At 43.9% G+C, this 18,245-nt stretch overlaps 2 protein-coding genes across 3 annotated transcripts; both read left to right on the forward strand.

The window, feature by feature from the left end:
- Positions 1-8: 8 nt before the first annotated feature.
- zcrb1 (zinc finger CCHC-type and RNA binding motif 1) lies at positions 9-2,075 on the forward strand. Of its 2 annotated transcripts, XM_027272413.1 has the most exons (9): positions 9-93; positions 207-300; positions 383-411; positions 823-934; positions 1,046-1,153; positions 1,258-1,367; positions 1,457-1,529; positions 1,722-1,894; positions 1,935-2,068. In XM_027272413.1, the coding sequence occupies exons 2-8, from the start codon at positions 217-219 to the stop codon at positions 1,872-1,874; spliced, it is 669 nt and encodes a 222-aa protein (XP_027128214.1). In that variant the 5' UTR covers positions 9-93; positions 207-216; the 3' UTR covers positions 1,875-1,894; positions 1,935-2,068. The 2 variants fall into 2 exon arrangements, with proteins under 2 accessions (XP_027128214.1, XP_027128215.1); XM_027272414.1 differs by having other exon boundaries at positions 25-91; positions 206-300; positions 1,722-2,075.
- A 1,150-nt stretch (positions 2,076-3,225) lies between these two features.
- Positions 3,226-17,765, forward strand: yaf2 (YY1 associated factor 2). The gene is made up of 4 exons (XM_027272415.1): positions 3,226-3,431; positions 3,919-4,044; positions 13,989-14,144; positions 14,539-17,765. The coding sequence occupies exons 1-4, from the start codon at positions 3,406-3,408 to the stop codon at positions 14,789-14,791; spliced, it is 561 nt and encodes a 186-aa protein (XP_027128216.1). The 5' UTR covers positions 3,226-3,405; the 3' UTR covers positions 14,792-17,765.
- Positions 17,766-18,245: the final 480 nt, after the last annotated feature.

The following is an 18,245-nucleotide window of genomic DNA, read 5'->3' on the forward strand; positions in this document are numbered from 1 at the left end:
AATGTCTGAACATTAGCGCACAGCTGCAGCTTTAAACACGTTTTCTTTATTATTGTTTGGTGTTATTCAAACCGCGGCGGAGGCCGTGTTTTGGTAAGTGTGTTGTGCAGCGTTTACATTACTTTACAAGCATGGTGGACTTCCGAAGCTAGCCAAGTAGCTGTTTGTGTATCATTGTTATTATGATTATTGTTTTGGTTTTACAGTGTGTCCAGTATGAGCGGAGGTTTGGCACCGAGCAAAAGCACCGTGTACGTGTCCAACCTGCCATTCTCTCTCACCAATAATGACCTGCACAAGGTAAGTCAGTCCTTACGACAAGTTTTAAGTCCACTCTGATCTGAACTGTCTCACTGAAACACATCACTCTGTCTCACTGCAGCTCTTCACCAAATATGGAAAGGTTGTAAAGTAAGTAATAGCTGTGTGTCATCATTTATTTGGGGTTTTTGTTTGTTTGTTTGTTTTTTACTATAGCAATGTCAAAGAACTCATAAACCGCAACAATCAATATATATGTATCAGAATCAGACTCACTTTAAATCACCAGGTACACACACAGAAGGGATTTGACTCCGGTTGCTCTTATAGTACAAACATCAAACATATATAGACATAGGTACAGTTAAAAAACAAAACAGAGGACTTGACAGGTAAACGTAGACATAAACAAGAACAAATCTATGTACATATAAAAAGGTAAATAAGGTGTATGTATATCTGTATGTATAGACAAGAGTAGATTGTTTTTACACTGAATATATATAGTAATGTAATAGTTATTATGTTTTTTAAAATTATTAATAACTATTTCAATTTTAGGGTTACAATCGTGAAAGATAAAGACACTCGCCAGAGTAAAGGTGTGGCGTTTGTTCTCTTCCTGGACAGAGAATCTGCTCATAACTGTGCAAGAGCAGTGAACAACAAACAGGTGAGTGTATTTACACCGTAACACTGAGCGTAAGCGGCAGTCTCCATGTCACAAATGTTTTTTTTTAATGGATATTAACTTGTCAAAGTTAAAAATGTGTCTCTCTCCCAGCTGTTTGGCAGAACAGTGAGGGCGAGCATCGCCATAGACAACGGGCGAGCGACTGAGTTTATAAGGAGACGGAACTACACAGACAAGACTAAATGTTACGAATGTGGGGTCAGTGCGTATTCAGTTTTTTTTTGTCCTGTGAAATTTGAGTGAGTTACAATTGCAAGTATAATCTTTTTTTTTTCTGTCTTTTGAATGTCATAACATCACAGGATACAGGTCATCTGAGCTATGCGTGCCCCAAAAACATCCTGGGTGAGAGGGAACCTCCAAAGAAGAAAGAAAAGAAAAAGAAGAAAAGAGATCAACAACCTCAACACGTGTAAGTATTCTATAGCTGATAAAGAGATATTGTATAGCTGACTGTGTCATTTTTATAATTCATACACTGTGTATTTTCCCTTTTTATAGTGAAGAAGAAGAAAGTGAAGAAGAGGGAGAGGACCCAACCTTAGATAGTCTAAGCCAAGCCATAGCTTTTCAGGTAAATGTGCAGATATAGAAAATTTGATTCAATTTTCTTCTGATTTTAAATCATGTGACCAAAACATTGCTCACAAAATGCAACATGCAGTCTCAAAAAAAGGAGAGCAAATAGGGAATATAAATAAACTGCTGTGCGAGACTGCAACTGAACTGAAAAGTGGACTTTGTGCATTCTTTTGTGTCCATCCAGCAAGCCCATATGGAGGAAGAGGAGGAGACACGGAGGAAGCAGGTGCTTTTGTCTCAAGAGGACGGCGCTCACGCTTCAACATCCTCAGACTCTAAGAAACCACGGATCAAAAAGAGTGCATACTTTAGTGATGAGGAGGAACTCAGCGACTAATAACACACAGTTTGGACATGTTTAAAAATGTGCTTCCATGAACACTGATTTTTTTCCCCCCTTTCTTTCTGTACATAAGACATTTTTGTGTTTCTAATAAATACTGCTCATGAGTCGATTTATTAAGCGTGTGTGCGAGAGATGTTTTTCAGTGTCACTCAATAAAATGTTTTTTTTCTAATGACAAATGAATTGTTAGTTTTGTTCTAGTGTTAAAACCACTGAATCATATAAATAATGCTAAGTTAAAATGCTTTACTACAGGAGAGTCAACAGCGGATGCAGAAAATGTACTTGTTGGATTATGTTTTATACATGAATCATTTAGTGTCACAAGTGGTGACAAATGTGTCAATTTAGCACAAGGTTGAGCATATTTTGAATGATCAGCAGCCAAAACGATAAAATAAATGATGCATTGGCAATTTATTTGAAATGTATCATATATATATAAAAGAAATTCTACTTAATACAGTGCCAAAAGGGATTAAATGATTGTGCTAGAGTGAATGTAAATTGTAAATATTGCAGCAGATTGGGGGGGATTTCCCTGCGGTAAAATCCCATCATCGGGTTATAATGGAGAATATAGTTGGCTGTCCTTGATATGAAAAGGTTTGGAACAGTGCCAGCCTTTGATAACCGGCGTGTTAAATGAAATTCACGGTGCACTGGTTCGTTTGGAAATGTGTGTGGGTGTTTTTTTTTTTTTTCTTCTTAATGATGTCTTGCGTCAGCACGCAAATAAAGCGAGGGATTCCCCGATGTTTTCTGCGCCTGTTGTCTGAACTGCTGCGGCATTTTTTCCTGCTTGTCTGCGAGATCAGATCAGATGCAATGATGAGCAAGGATCCCCAGTACAGTGAGCTGATATGAGCGGGAGCCGTGTTAACACATTACAGCAGACGCAACATTAACTACTGTGGCTTTTGCTGCATTCACGTGCTCTCGGAAACTAAAGCTGTCCATGACAAGGAGAATGGATAAAGATGTAACTGCTGCATAGAAAGATATTTATCTTGGATTTTACGGCTAATAATATCAGTGTACGTCGATTGCATGTGTGTATATGTAATGTAAGTGCAAGACAATGTCATTGTCAGAGTCATTTTTTGTATTAGAAGTGGAGCATGTGTCAGTGACATTTAAAACAAACAGTATGAACAGGTGTTTTTTTGTGCGTGATCTTTTCAAATAAGCTGCAGTGAAAACCTGCGTACATATACAGAAGGGCGTGTTAACGCGGGGGGGTCACGTTTGTGTTAATAACCACATAACACCTCTCGATGGTCATATGTCCGAGCTCAGAGCGAGCACCTGAACGCCGCGTCGATTCATCAAGAGGAATGTCAGCCTCGGGAAGTAACTCGGCCCGTGATTGGCCGCGTCGAGTCACGTGAACATTTCCCAAGCGGAGTTTCCACGACAGCTGGAAGCCGAGCGGCACAGGCGCATCGCTTCTTTGCTAAAATTATCGGGAATAACACGACTTCTGCTCGTCTCAGCACCTCCAGATAAACCCTGGTCTGGCATGGGCGACAAGAGGAGTCCCACAAGGTAACGATCGAGTCACGGCGTCCGAGATATAAGGGGGAGCGGACATCGACAAGCGCACGGGAGGTGGAAAAAAAATGGGTTTTCTCCACGGTCTCTCTCTCTCTCTCTCTCGCTCTCTCTCTCTCGCTGCATGTGTGTGTGTGTGTATGTGTGTGTGCGCGCGTGTTGGCGTGCGCGCACGCGGGTGTTAAAACCTCATCGCCAATTACAGTGTCGGATCACAGCCGCGCTCGCAGATGATTTCCCTAAATCCTATCGGCTTTTTACCCCCAGATGTTTGCCATCGATAGCCTTCGCGGATGCGAGCTGAACTCACTCTTGTCTCCCTCTCGCCCTCCCCCCCTTTCCTCCTCTCTTCTACCACCTTTTGTATTTTTCTAATTCTCTTTTTTTTGTGTGTGTGTTTTTTTTTCTCCCCCTCCTCATCCCATTTACTGTTTTATCACTTCATTTTTTTTTTTTTTTTTTTTTTTGTTTTATTCTAAAGGCCGAAGCGTCAACCGAAGCCCTCCTCCGACGAGGGGTTTTGGGACTGCAGCGTGTGCACGTACAAGAACACGGCAGAAGCTTTTAAGTGCATGATGTGTGATGTCAGGAAGGGGACATCAACAAGGTAAGGCGATGGATATACTTTACCTTTTTGGCTATATATATATATATTTTTTTTTGCATGAGTGGGTCCCAAAGGGGAGGAACAGGAGGTGGAGGAAAAGGAGGAGGAGGGTGGTGGAGGAGAGAGGAGAGAGGGGTCCTTGGGGAGTCAGGGGCTGCCCTCCCCAGCAAAATGAGGAGCAGTTTTAATCTCACTACCACCTCTCTCCCTTTTATGCAATTAATACATCTGTACCATGATGGCAATGATTAAAAATATGCATTTTTGTAATTAGATTATATATACACAGTTCAGACAGTAAGCATCTACATTTTACAGGCTTTCTCTGCATTGGTTCTGCACGTTTCTGTGCAAAAGACATGACAGTCCGTGTGTCCCTCCAAACTCAACGTGTCTTAATCCTCTTTTCACACTTCCTTTTGAGCAGTGCATTAGTCTCCATGTTCTTGCCCGGGTGTTGACACTGACCTCTGTAAAATGAGAGAGAGAGGCACGGCTTGGATCTTTTAAGCACACACACATCCATCTTGTTGCCCCGGAGATATTTGTAACAGACTTAAGGGGACACACACACGCATGCATATGAAACGCGCAGCATGCACACTCACACACACACACACACACTCCGTGCCCTCTGCGCCGTGGCTGATATTTGTCCTGACATCGGTGATTCGAAGCAGGAAATAACTGCTATTCCTAAGTGGCAGTCATTATCGGGATGAAAACACAACAAAGGGTGAAGGAGAGGAAGTGGAAGCTCTGGCTCTGGGTAACAGTGTGTGTGTGTGTGTGTGTGTGTGTGTGTTTGTTGTTCTCACTCTTTTAATGCATCGCCTGTTATTCTCTCCCTGCATTAGCACAACTTAACTCCCAATGATTTAACTACAACAACGACGACAACAACAACAACATGATCATCAGTGGGGCCGTGCATGCCTTTTCAGAACTATTCTCTCGTGTCGGTGCATGCACTAGTATGCATGTGTGCGCGTGTGTGCACTTGTGTGTACGTGTGTGGGAGGGCTAGTTGTGAAAAGAGGTTGTCAGAGCAGCTGCCAGACAGACAGCCATAGCTCATTACTATGCAACAGCTTAATCAGCCTGCTGTCATCAGACACACACACACACACTCGTACATACACTCCACATGCAAATTTTACACATGACTGCATACGTATTCGTACACAAACACACATCCCTAATACGCACTCGAGTGCACAGTCGCCGCTCGCACAAACACACAGAGATGGAGCAGCAGACACGCTGTTGTCGGTTTCAGCTTATTGCAATTGAGCACTGATTGTTGAGAGGGCACTCCAGGGACTCTTGTGTGTGTGTGTGTGTGTGTGTGTGTTTCTGTTAAAAACAAGCGGCCTGCAGCGTTGCCAAGAACCTGTCTGAATCCTCACGTCACCAAAAAGCTTGTGACACCCTTTGTCTTCCCCATCTGGGCTTTTTTTTTTTTTTTTTAAAGGCAAGGACACAAGGACCCAGAATTCCTCACTACACCCCCCTGACACTCGCTGACAAATTTAGAAAACGTCCATGGAAAAAAAGGTCTTATTTAATGTTGATAACCCACTTGTCTTCCCAACTGCAGTGCCGCAGGAGCGTTGTAGTAGGCGCGCGTCTTCACGCTCCTGCCGTAACACAAACTCATCCTTGCAGGCTAAACGCTGCAGCAAAATGGCCACACAGGTGGTCGCAGCTGTTAACGACCGAACACAACAGACAAGTGGATTTCTCAGCAAGCAAGCCGAAAGGTGCTAAAGGGCAAACGACATGCAGAATATAAATGTGGGCCACGGCAAATTCCCTCACCGGTTACTAAACAAGCATGACCGGGCTATTACTGTGAAGTAATACATTAATGGTTGGCACAGGCACGGAGCGTCCAGTGGTTAGAGGAAGCCTGAAGGTCACAGGTTTGACGGCCAAGTGTGGGTTCTGTGGAAGTGGTTTTAAAATCAGCTCATCACTTGTCAAGCCTTTTTTTAAAAAACGCCAACTAACTGCATAAAAATTGGCACTTTTTCCTGACAGGATCTGTTCCTTTTTAGCAAGTACCAGAGGTGATGGATGCTAAAAAAAAAAACATTTTAGGACATGGCAGAGAAATATTTTAGGAAGAGAGTTTGCATGTAGATAGCCGTCAAGAGATAAAGACGAATGTTTTTTATGAAGGTGAGCTTTAGCAGAGCCTAGATTCCCTCTGATGTGCAGAGATGATCTACTGCGAGGCGCAAAGCTGGCGGCTGATTGAAAGCGTGTTGTTGAGTTTGACTGAAGACGGGGATACATCAGCAGGATTGGACTGGCTTATCGGAGGAGGAGGAGGTGGAGGTGGTGGAGGTGGTGAAATGGAAGAGGGAGACAAGAGTGACAAAGAGAGAACCGGCTGACGTTTGGCTAATTCTGTCAGCGGCTCGGAAACTTGTGCAGCTCGGAAGTCAAATTCGAGGCAACGCAAGTCGGACCTCCGCCCACATCTTTTAGAGAGAAAGCGCTTCGTGGCCGCAAAGCTGACGCAGTCATTGGCGCTGATTGACGTGGAGAAATGTGTTGTTCTTATATGGCAAGCTGCGAGCTTTATAGTATTTAATTAAAGCTGTCTTAGAGGAGCTTTAGGATCACAACATATCATGCAGCCTCATTACCTTAAGACCGCTGGGGGGGAAAAAAAGTGGGAGAGACATTTTTATCTTCCTGCCACTCTTTGGGCTCAGTCCCAACCTTTAGAAATCCATCATGATGGATGAAAGTCACCGTACAGTGGTGCGGCGTTTGATAAGTGCAAGGTCACAGGTTTGATTCCTACATCAGCGGAAATACTCGTCCTTGAGCAAGACCTCCCAGCGCGCCCATTAGGACTTATCCCGGATTAGAGTGTCATCTTAATGTAAGATGGAAGGCATGGCGTGTGCCACAGCCGCCGCTGGAATAAAAGCCCCGAAAATGTCATGTGAAGTGGTGCTGACAGACAGCTGCTAAACCCAAACCTAAACACAGCCCTTAGCCAAATACTACTGGGTGTAATAGAGCGGCATTATGTTTGTGTGTGACCTTCTCTGGTGTCTCGCCTACACCACCTGCATCTGTTCACCGAGCCGAGCTCTGACAAGTCAGGCACCCACCAGGGAAACACTCGCCGTGTGTGCACGCTGAGCGTTCAGGAGCTTGTTTAGCAGCGTTCTATTTCTACAGGTCAGGACAGTGAGCTCGATCAACACATTAGTTCTTCATTTGTGTTCTCAGCCGCACCTTTATCTTCTCACAGCTGTTTGTCTCCCTTTCTCTCTCTCTCTCCAGGCGTTGAACTTAACCTAGGGCGTCTCTCTCGATGACAGATTGACTGATGTGCAGGTTTCGTCAGCTCCGCCTAAACAAGCACGAGCCGTTCCGTGCCGGCTGGGAACCTGTCAGCGTTTTTTTGGCTTTTTTAGATGTTGTTTTATCATCCTCCACACACGCGCTCGCCCTCGCAGTTCATGTGCAGTGTGCACAAACACTGAAAATTGTGCAGTTAGTTCGATTGCAGCTATTGCAGTCATTAAGGATGACGTACTCCAGAGTATCTGAAGTCCAAGGTTACATGTTGAAACGTCTTCCAGAACTCCCAATTAATCACACGTAAACACAATGAGCAAAAATAAAAAGCAGGCACAGTTTTCTGACGCAGACGCTGGCAATGAAAGTGTTGCCATTTTCGATTCGTTTGCATGAATCCGGCCGCTGACTGGTTACGAGATACCGATCAGCCTGCCGGAGCGATCTGATTATGTGAAACGGAGACCGCGAGCCACGGCAGACAGTCACACAGGCCAAGTCTATCTTCAGAATGGATGGCGGGGGGGTTCTAAATTTGGGATCAAAAATGCAATTCAGAACTTGTTACGCAAAGAGAAAAGGTTTCATTATCTCTGGCTTCTTTCTGTTTATTCCCCCGAAAAAAGAGCTGCATTGGTAAAAAAAATATGTGCGCAGCTGCCGTGGAATAGTAATCTTTAATACAATGTAATGCATGCATTAAACTGCTGCCTGGAGACAAACGTGTCCATTTGACATGCACAGTGTAAAGTGTGAATTAGCTGTGCTTCTATCCTGTGCACACATTTATACTTTACAAGACATGAAGACAGAGTTTCCTTTCGGCCATAAAACCAGTTACCTTATCTGTACATCTCTCTTAGACGTATTGTTAACTTCTTGGCAGGGTTCACCCTCCTCTACACTTTTTTTTTCCAGCTTTTTACAGGGTCAAGAATCAAACAAATCTCTTTAAATCAAAAACCAATCTGGTTCTTTAGCAGGCAGCATGTGTGGGTGAAAGCCAACTTACAGCAAAAAAAAAACTACCACCACCGTTTGGCTGCTGTTTTAATGCCAGTGTTAATTTCCCACTCCCGACCGCACCGAACGTGCAACTAGCAGAGATCGACACGTTTGACTCTCACCCTCAGAGCGTGTTTTCGTTCGCCTCAAGCGCTAATAACCTCAAATTCCGGGGTTTGTTTTTGTGTTGTTCGTGCGACACCTTTTGGCGCTAAATGCCGCGTGACGCACATCCTCAGTTTTGGAATCATTCCCCAAGGCCGCGACTGATTTATTTACCGGATCCGGATGGAGAGAGGGGACAAAATGTGACGACAGTAAAATGAAATCGCATCTATAAACAGTTGTCACGCGCGTAAAACAGGCCGCATATGCACCGATCAGTGTCCGATCATCTCATCTAAATGATTACTTATAATTCACACGCACACACACACACACTTGGCTCAGTCGTGTGGGTTACTGGTTTAAGCGCTCACACAGCATACAAACACTGAGTGTGCACCGGGGACAATGAAGCTGGCTGTTATCACGTCACTGTGGCTCAAGATTACGGCTACGTGATAAGCCTGTAATTACTGCGGTGACACTGATGCATGACACACTGCTGTGTGTGTGTGTGTGTGTGTGTGTGTGTGTGTGTGTGTGTGTGTGTGCAGGCGGGCCTGTGTTAGAGAGGAGAGTGTGGTGTAGTGTGGCTAGCGGGCTGTAGAAGGTGTCATAAACCACAGGACGTGGAGAGCCATCTGTCTCTCTCCCTCTTGCGCACACACACACACACACACACACATGGCGGTAGCATGTACAGGCAGGGAGAGACATTAATCATCGGGTTGGAGGAGCTCCCAGGAGCGGCCTACAACCCGCTGATAGAAAACCTGACACACACCTACACCTAGGATTGAGAGAGTGTGCAACAGGGCATAAAATAAGCCATTTCACAATGATCTTACAATCATCACAGAACAGTGAGATGAGATTTGTTTATAGCAGCACGCTTATTTTCAGTCCATCAGCTGTCCTGTGGGCTGCGTGCTCATCACACAATGTACTTGACAAATGTTACCAAGCAGTCCGGACATCTGCAGCACTCCGCGCCGCTTGTCTTTTTTTGCATGTAGCGTTCAACGCTTTAAAGCGCAAACAGCCCGAGGCGCCACGTCTTGAACTGGAGACACCTTTTACGAGCTTTCAAAATAAAGATTTCAAAATAAGAGCCAAAGGCCGCCCTGACTTGAGAAAAACATACTGCACCACCTTTCTGTCTTTGCAATGCTTCTCCTCCCGAGGTAGCGCCTGCAGTGGCAGCCCCAGCGTTCAGTTTTTACGATGGTCTGCCCACCAAAAGACATCATAAAACTCGAGTCGTGTCTTCCTTTTTTTTAAGTATGCAGATAAAATAGTTAGTAGGCGCGCTTCAGTGGAAAGTTGGTCTCGGTCAGAAGGTTTGAAGAATTGCGTGTCGGTATATTTCAAGAAAATGAACGCGCGTCACGGTTTGAGGAAATTCTCACATCATGACGCTTCGGAGATGCATCTCCAAATGTTGCTCATTCATTAAACTAGTGTTTAAACATCGTGTATTTGTGTGTGGTAGGTTTAGTCAACCAGAGCACGCATAGTCACTCATCTTGTGTTATGATTTGTCAGTAAACACATCCTGGCTCATACAAACCATCGCACCATCTGTGTCAATCGCCTCCGTTAGCCGCTGCGTCAATGACCCGTTTGTCCGCTGTGGACGGGATCTTTGGCGGCCCCGAGTCACAATCTGACCACCTACTGAATTTGTCATGAGCAAACATTTACTATCAGATCTGGAACCGTGGGAGAGATTTCTTTCCTGCTGGGGGCTGTTGTTGGGTTCTTGGAGCACACGGGCCAGAGGTGGACGAGTGCAAGGTCAGTGGGTGCATCAGAAGGAGGAAGGGGGTGTGAAAGGGTAGAGGAGGGAGATAGCAATAGACGGTGTGTGTGTGTGTGTGTGTGTGTGTGTGTGTGTGATATATTTGCAAAAAGGGGTCAGCCAGAGTTCCCCTGTCAGTGAAATGTGTGAGGCATCAGTGGCAGCATTTGTACTCTCCAGCCCCTCCGGTCTTCTTAGTTTGCGGTTAAAAGCAAAAGCTGTCAAAGATTATGAGCTGGAGGGGTGAAAATTATGCTCATTTGATCTGGGGCTAGATGGGGGGAATGTTTTGCACTTTGAAAATGTACGATCTTATCAAGCTCATAAAACTTGAGCAGGAGGGAAGAAAATGAGTCAAAGGGTGGTATCAACATGTCGGCATAGTCTCTCAGTCACCCTCCGAAATAGACTCTATAGCCGACTACATTCTGTGAATTAAAGGTCAAAGAAAAAAGAAAAAAGAGATTATGATTAATATCCATTATTTTCTGCTATTCAAGGAAACAGAACGTGCAGTGTTTAAGCCCTTCTCCTGATGTCCTAATTTCCCAGTGTGGTACTCCATTTGCTGCTGTATAATAGATGGCCGGTGTGGAGCAAACGTTGTTTGGAACAACAGCTCCAACGCGCAGTATTAATGTCTGAAAGAATAGGCTGTTACATTAGGCACAGAAATTCCTATTGGAATCAATAGACACACACACACACACACACACACACACACACACACACAGCTTTCAGATGGAGGCCAGTAGACAAAGGCCTAAGTGCTAAGATAATAACCATCTGATTGGGTTAACAGAAGCAGCTCTGTTTAGGCCTGATGCTTTTGCTCACCATAATATTAGGTTGTCCGTCTCCTCTTTCACCTCCAGGTTATTGAACTAGCTCTATTAGTGGAAATCTACTCCATTGTAATACATGAAGAGGATAGGATGTACAAAATATGTTTACGTTTTGGCCCTAATCGCTCTCTGCTCTTCTGTTTATTACCGCTCTAGGCACGAGCAGTCATAAAGAGAAAAGATCGTAATTAACCTCGGGTGATATTTCTGTCTTGATGGCACTTGTAAATCGCACAGAAAGGAAAAAAACACATCCTGAAATCAAAGACAAACCAAAAAGGAGGTTATGAATGAGGCAGCCAGTCGCCTTGTTTTCATTTTTGGACGCGGCTAATTTTTGGCCCCGAGGGCAGGATGGTCGACTCTGTTGTGACAGTGGCCGTTTTTTGTGTGTGTGTGTGTGTGTGTGTGTGTGTGCGCGCGCTTTAGAACATGCAGAAAAGCAGATGTATCTTTATTGTATTTGGGAGGGGTAAAAGGATGTCGAGAAGAGCAGCAAATTACTTGAGCCTGCGAACAGAAGACTCCGAGAGGCCCTCTGCTTTTATTTAAAGGAGGTGTCAGCACTTCTACCGTGTCGTGCTGACAAGGCAGACATATAAGAGGATCTCTACATCTCCTCCATATCAGACAGTTATGTAGGCCAAGAGACCCATTTGCATTTCACTCCATCCTTTTGCAAGCATTGCTGCACGTTCTGTGAAGGCAACACTAACTCGGGGGGAGAGAGAGAGAGAGGAAAAAAAACTCTGGGAGAGACTGTTTGAAGCTGGGCCCCAATTTAGGTCATCCATGTACTGTTAAACAACAGCTTTGCCCTCAGAACAAGACAAGCAGACCAGCGGCCCCGGCTCACACATCTCCTCTTAGAAAACGAGGCAGAAGCCACTAAATTAAGCTAAATAGGCCACCAGGGCTCTTTTTTGGCAATAAATAAATAAATAAATAAATAATGTGGCGCATTGCACAGCAACACTTGGCCAGGTGCTCAAACTAATTCCGCGGATGGGTTTTTATCAAGTCAGGCACATTTGTACACTCTGTTCTTGGACTGCGTTACATCCCTCATAATTACATTAGGCAAGTGCAAAAGGACATTCTTTTCACAAAGCACCTGGAGGCCAGTGTTTTGTAATTGCAATACTTTTCGAAAGGGTTCACACACAGGTTAGTACACTTGAGTGAGGCCGCTGTGCAGTGTTACAGCATAAGAGCGTCAATACAGTTAGTTTGTGTTCTAAGATACATGTTTTAGATTTTATACGAGGCCATTTAAAACCCGTTAAAATCCTAAAGCTAGTAAAACAGGCTGATGAATTAGGAAAATGTGCTTTCAGTGTTAATTTTTAGCTCCAATTACGAACACGTCTGCTCGACGGGGCTTTGAAAACACACTGTGCTCTTCTGCTGTTCCCATCATGCCCTCATGCTTCGCCTGCTCACTGCTGTGTGTGTTTGTACACGCGCTTAAATGCGCGCCTGTGTGTGTGTGTGTGTGTGTGTGTGTGTGTGTGTGTGTGTGTGTGTCAGTTTCATCTACTGATTGCATTTGTCTATAAAGCGTGCATACGTTTTCACGCGCGCCCACTCCTGATTCGCACACACCCCCCTTTTTTGGCTTTTGGTGCAGTATCCGCACGCTGTGCTGTGCATTGGTGCATTCATACATATAACTGTGTCTGTAGTTTGACTGTGTGCGCGCATGCAAAAATCAGACACTAGATGTGTAGGCTCCCTCAACAGATGGCCTTTTTCAACACACTCGCCTCTCGGCTAAGGCTCTTGCCAGCACCAAAACACACACACACACACAAGTGCGTGCACACACTCCTGCACAGAAATTCGATAGAAGCCTTCATGCATGCAAAAGCGTTGCCAGACCAATTGCATAATGTATCATTTTTGAGACAGCCGACACTCGCGGAGGATGAAAATGTGACCGCGAGGAGGAACATTCAGTTAAACCATGTTCCAGTTATTTTTTGATATTTTGGACTTGCCCGTGAGCATTTTCCGGAGCCTTTTGTATGAAGGTGCATCATCCTCGCGTATCAGTGAGCACAGTTTGTCTGTCATCAATAACAAACCAGAGCAAGGGAAGATTTTTAAAGCTTGATACAAGCCAGGGCAGCAAAAACAAACCACACTGTTTCAATCAAAATCTTGAAAAAAAACAACGATGGAAAATATAATTACAGTCTCGCAGAAGCCTCTAATGCAACTGAGATTGTTGATGGATAATGCCCTTGAGCTGCAAGTGACACGATTTATGGCTTTCTACACCCTTCCCCAGAGTTATGAGACAAAGACTGCAGTGCAGGAAAGGGAAAAAACATCTTTGGGTGTGACCTTTTAATAAAAATGTGACATGCTGTAGTTGAGGTCAGAACCGGTGTCACTTTTCTCCTTTACTCTTCTTTGTGAGTTAGCCTCGGGTGCACTCATACCGGCTTTGTATTTTGAAATTCTGTGTGTTTTGCACACTTACAATTCGTATCACATCTTTGCGCTCACTAAAACAGCTCTCAGCTCGTCAATGTTTATCCCTCTGAGGCTCTACAACAAGCCTGTGCAGGTACACTACATATCTCACAGATGGCTGAATCCTGGGTTTTATTCTGAATGCACTCAGCGTGTGTCGCCCGCTTGCTGCCAGCGTTAAGAACACTTCAGCAGCACCATCCTAACCAACCCTGGCAGCGATTATTGGCTCTTGATTATGGTGGTACGCTAGCATGAAGCCATGTGTTCACCGTGATTTTCCCTCTCATTAATCTGCCACACTCTGTCTCTCCCTTTTTCTCTCTCCCTCGCTTTATGTCTCTTTTCCCCCTTCTCCTCCTTCCTCTCCCCCGGATCAGGAAGCCTCGTCCCGTCTCCCAGCTCGTCTCGCAGCAGCAGGTAACGCAGCAGTTTGTGTTGCCCTCGCAGCCCAAAAAGGAAAAGAAGGAGAGAGTAGAGAGGGAGAAGAGCGACAGAGAGCCGGCGCTCAAGAAGAACAGTCACAAGAAGATGAGGTAAACAAGCTGACATGAGGTGGAAGGGATCAACCAGAATCAGACATTACAAGGATGCATGAATAAACACTATAGATGCGTTAGGGTTGATGTGTTGTCATACTTCATAGAATACTTCAAAAGAAGGAAGTGAAGAGGCTGGGAAACACCAGAAATAAATTTCAAAGTAGCGTCTGGAAGATGCTCTTTGAAATTTTTCAGTGACATTGCAGCAGGCAGATCAAGGTGCTTTTCATTCTTGGGTAAATTCAATCGAAAGATGGTGTTTTGCACTTCTTAACGCAAAGTGCAAGGCCTGATTAATACGGAACCTCGTGCAGGATTTTAAAGAAATGGTCTTCAAATGCTTTTTTGTTGCTCACTTATCCCCCAACTGTTTCCGCTCACTCACCAGGCCCAGGTTAAAAAACATCGACCGGAGCAGCGCCCAGCACCTGGAGGTGACGGTCGGGGACCTGACGGTCATCATAACAGACTTTAAGGAGAAGGCCAAGCCCTCGTCCACCTCGGCCACGTCGTCCAGCACCGCATCCACGGCCGACCACCACAGCCAGAACGGCTCCAGCTCGGAAAACACAGAGAAGGGGCTCTCCCGTTCCTCCTCACCCCGAGGAGAGGGGAGCTCGGTCAATGGGGAGTCCCACTGAGTCACGCCCCCTCTCTTCCTTCAAAAGAAAAACCTCCCTCGGCCTCCACCCATATCTCATCTGCAAGTCCACAGGTCACTGGTGGAGCGTCCTGCCCCTCTACTTCACAGCAGCACAATACTGACTATATTTTTTTTTTTTTTTGCTTGCTTTCTTTTGGATATTTCAATAGGGATTTGTCAGAGGTGCCAACACATCAGATTTGGCGAGTTTAATCAGTTTAAAGATTCTCCACAGCACTGGAATCCTGCATTTAGAAAGCAATATTTAAAAAACCTTTTGCTCAACCTTTTGAAGTTTTTAGTTATTTACATTTCCACTTGGACATTTGGTGTAAATCGAAAAAGGATCCCACGCACTGTCCGAAGCTTCGCCATAAGAATATTTACCAAGACTCTGACGAGGAACTTCTTCAGGGCTCACCTGAGACACGTCTGTGTAAATGTTTGGACAAGCTTTATGGTCCTGCACGGTTTCCTTCAGATGCACCTGCCTGTCAAGGTTTCTTTGTTCAAAAAATATTTTTGTTAAATTCGAAATGTGCACCATTCATCTTCAGTGGCCGACAGTGACCTCTTCTTCCTCTATGTGGAATCTTTACCTACCTGTTATAAACCTGAACCATCTGTTACACACTCTCTGAACCTTCAACCTCACGGCGAACCTTATGCTCCTGATCTTGATACTCCAAGCTTTTACTTCTGGACTGCCTTTGCTGTAGAGTGACTGTTTTTGACACAGCATAGCAGCTGTACTGCTACTGGCACCATTTGGTGTTTTTGCGTGATGTTTGGAGCGGGTTGTTAAGTTCAGGTAATGCTTGTTACGTCCGTATAAAGCCGGGCCGGTATTGATTAAAGCCCTCTTTTACATGGTGCAGGAAGGTATACTATATGATTTTAAAGGATAATACTGGTGTTTTTGTTTTTTGATTTAAATGTGTGCCAATAATTGATGCTACCGCTCTCAGCCATTCATTTGTACAGTATATAAAACAACCACACACATCTGCATTAAGTGATATTTTTATATGACATAAACATGAATCTAATTTGAGATGTTGAGCTTGTAGACAGTTAGCACCTCTGCAGCTATATACAGCTTTTAGCTCTTTGGTTTGGTTTTCTAACCCTCGAGTACATCATCCATGTTCCGCAATACAGTTGGATTGGATTTAGACGTAGGCGTTGTTAAACAACCTGGCCCGCGTGAAACGGCAGAAGACTGAAGTTAGCTAAAAGAAGGTCTTCTCCAGCTATGAGCTAACTAGCCACTAGCCGAGTAGAGACCAAACCAGAGCTAAAAGTTGGGTGAATATTGGACTAAAACAGGTCAGAAGGCCGGAAACTTTAATCCAAAGAGATGCTTATATTGTTGTATGTCTGCTAAATGTAAGTAGGCAATAAATTTCTAACAAATTAGCCGTAACAGCTAAAAATCTGTCTCTCAGGGCTTTGTTTGTTTTGTTTTTTTTAAGTTAAATTTGCAGTGTTGCTGTACCCTCTTGCTGTAAACAAACAAACAAAAAAAAAATCACTTAATGCAGCTTTAATAATTATCCAAGCTGTTCTAAATTAAACCCAATCATTCTTCATCTGTCACATTGTAAATACATGTTGTAGACAAAAAGCTGTTACCAATCATTGACCTCCTTCACGTTCATCTACGCAAATATGGTTTCTTCAGCAAACGAAAAAAATATTTAATCACCTTCCTGCTTTCATTTTCTCAAGCAAGAGCTAATTTCAAGCCAGGTTTATGACAGTAAAGTTCATTTCAGAGGCTGATTGCACAATGACTGAAAAAAGGGGCTGTAGCTGTCAACGACACCGGTATTCTCCTTTTTAATCTCTGCTGCACAACCCGGGCTGCGTGTGCTCGGCGTCATGATGGAAAAAACCAGAGGGGGTGCTCATACTGTTGTGCCCCCCACAGCGGACCCAGTCTGGATATAGCACGGTGCTTGTACGACAAGAAAAAGGAAGAGCTCTGACATCTGGACATGCACATCTGTAAGCTGTGTAGGTGATGGCGTGCAGTGCGATGGACTCGAAAGACTTGTTTGAATTCCTCCATTTTGATGTAGCAAAGTGGAGGGAGCTTTAGGATCTACTAAACTCCCAGCAGAACAACCATAGGTCAGCATAACTACACAATAACTTATAAAAACCTGTAGAATACTACACAGAAAAATGGATATTTCTAAAATATTGTACTACAATGTTTTGATGTGGTTGTATTATCCATCATACCAGTGTTATTGTCGAGGTTTTTACTTTTCACATTTTAGCACAGAATCCTGAGAACTGTCATGGCATGATAATATTATGGTCTCGGTATATTGTGGGACAGGCTATGTCTCTTAGTTTGTTAGCATCGTTTCATGTGTCAGAGACGTACCCTCATAGGTTCACCACACTAGCTGGGACTAGGTGTGTGGACTGGTGGGAAAGTTATTCGGACAGACATTCGTTATCTGGTTGTGGCAAAAACAGAAAGACACTTAAAAATATGTTTGTGTCACTTGTTGATATATATATCTATATATATTTTTTTTCGTTCTGTTTTGCTTTGCCATGCTCAATTATTTTAAAATGTGTGAACTTGTTTATTACATGTCTGAATAAGAAAATAACAACAAAAAATCAAACAAAGAAATGTTTGACTTGCTTACACAATTTCAGTTTGTGTTTTCACTGGTTTACAGATTTTAGCTCCATCTGGTGAACAGCTGGATAACTGCTGGTGCTCTCCAACAGTGCATGCAGGTTCAGAGTCGACTTAAAATTAAGTCAGAGATCTTAACATAAATATATAATGCATTAAAGCAGATCTAAGGTATTTTACACACATTAATCACTTACTAGATCAGTCAATAACCTAATTTTCCCCCCCACACTAAATGAAAATGCAGTTGACGTTCAGGTCTGTTGTCTAGTGGAGCCACCTCAATAAAGACTACTAGTCACTTAAAGCCATGAATGGATCTTTTCAGAGGTGAAATCAATTCAAAGTTGCTGCAGACGGAGGGAGGGAGGGCAGGGGGGAGGCACTAACTTTGCTTATCGCTCCCACCCTTCCCCCATTTAGGGTCCCGACCTCCTGCTTCTCTCCTGCATGTTGATGTGAATCAAGTGAAGGGGATGGAGCACAGATAAGACCCGGAAGTTTATCTTCGCCTTCAAAATAAAGGCCGAAAACGTGATCGAAACGTGGTGAAATGAGCCATTAAAGTGGACAGTAGGTTCAGTATCGAAAGTTTTGATTCAAGTAGTGCATATGTAGGGGTCTAATATGGGACTTTCAAAAATGACCGAGCAATCTTGTTACCCAATTTGTAATTTTATTTACTTATTTATTTATGACTCCTTCTCCCCAACCTGTTTCTGAGCAGAAATGTATAAATTGACTTTACATCAAATCAAATTGTGTTTGTATAGCCCAAAGTCACAAA

Source organism: Larimichthys crocea, chromosome XX (assembly GCF_000972845.2).
Source record: "Larimichthys crocea isolate SSNF chromosome XX, L_crocea_2.0, whole genome shotgun sequence".
NCBI lineage: Eukaryota > Metazoa > Chordata > Actinopteri > Sciaenidae > Larimichthys > Larimichthys crocea.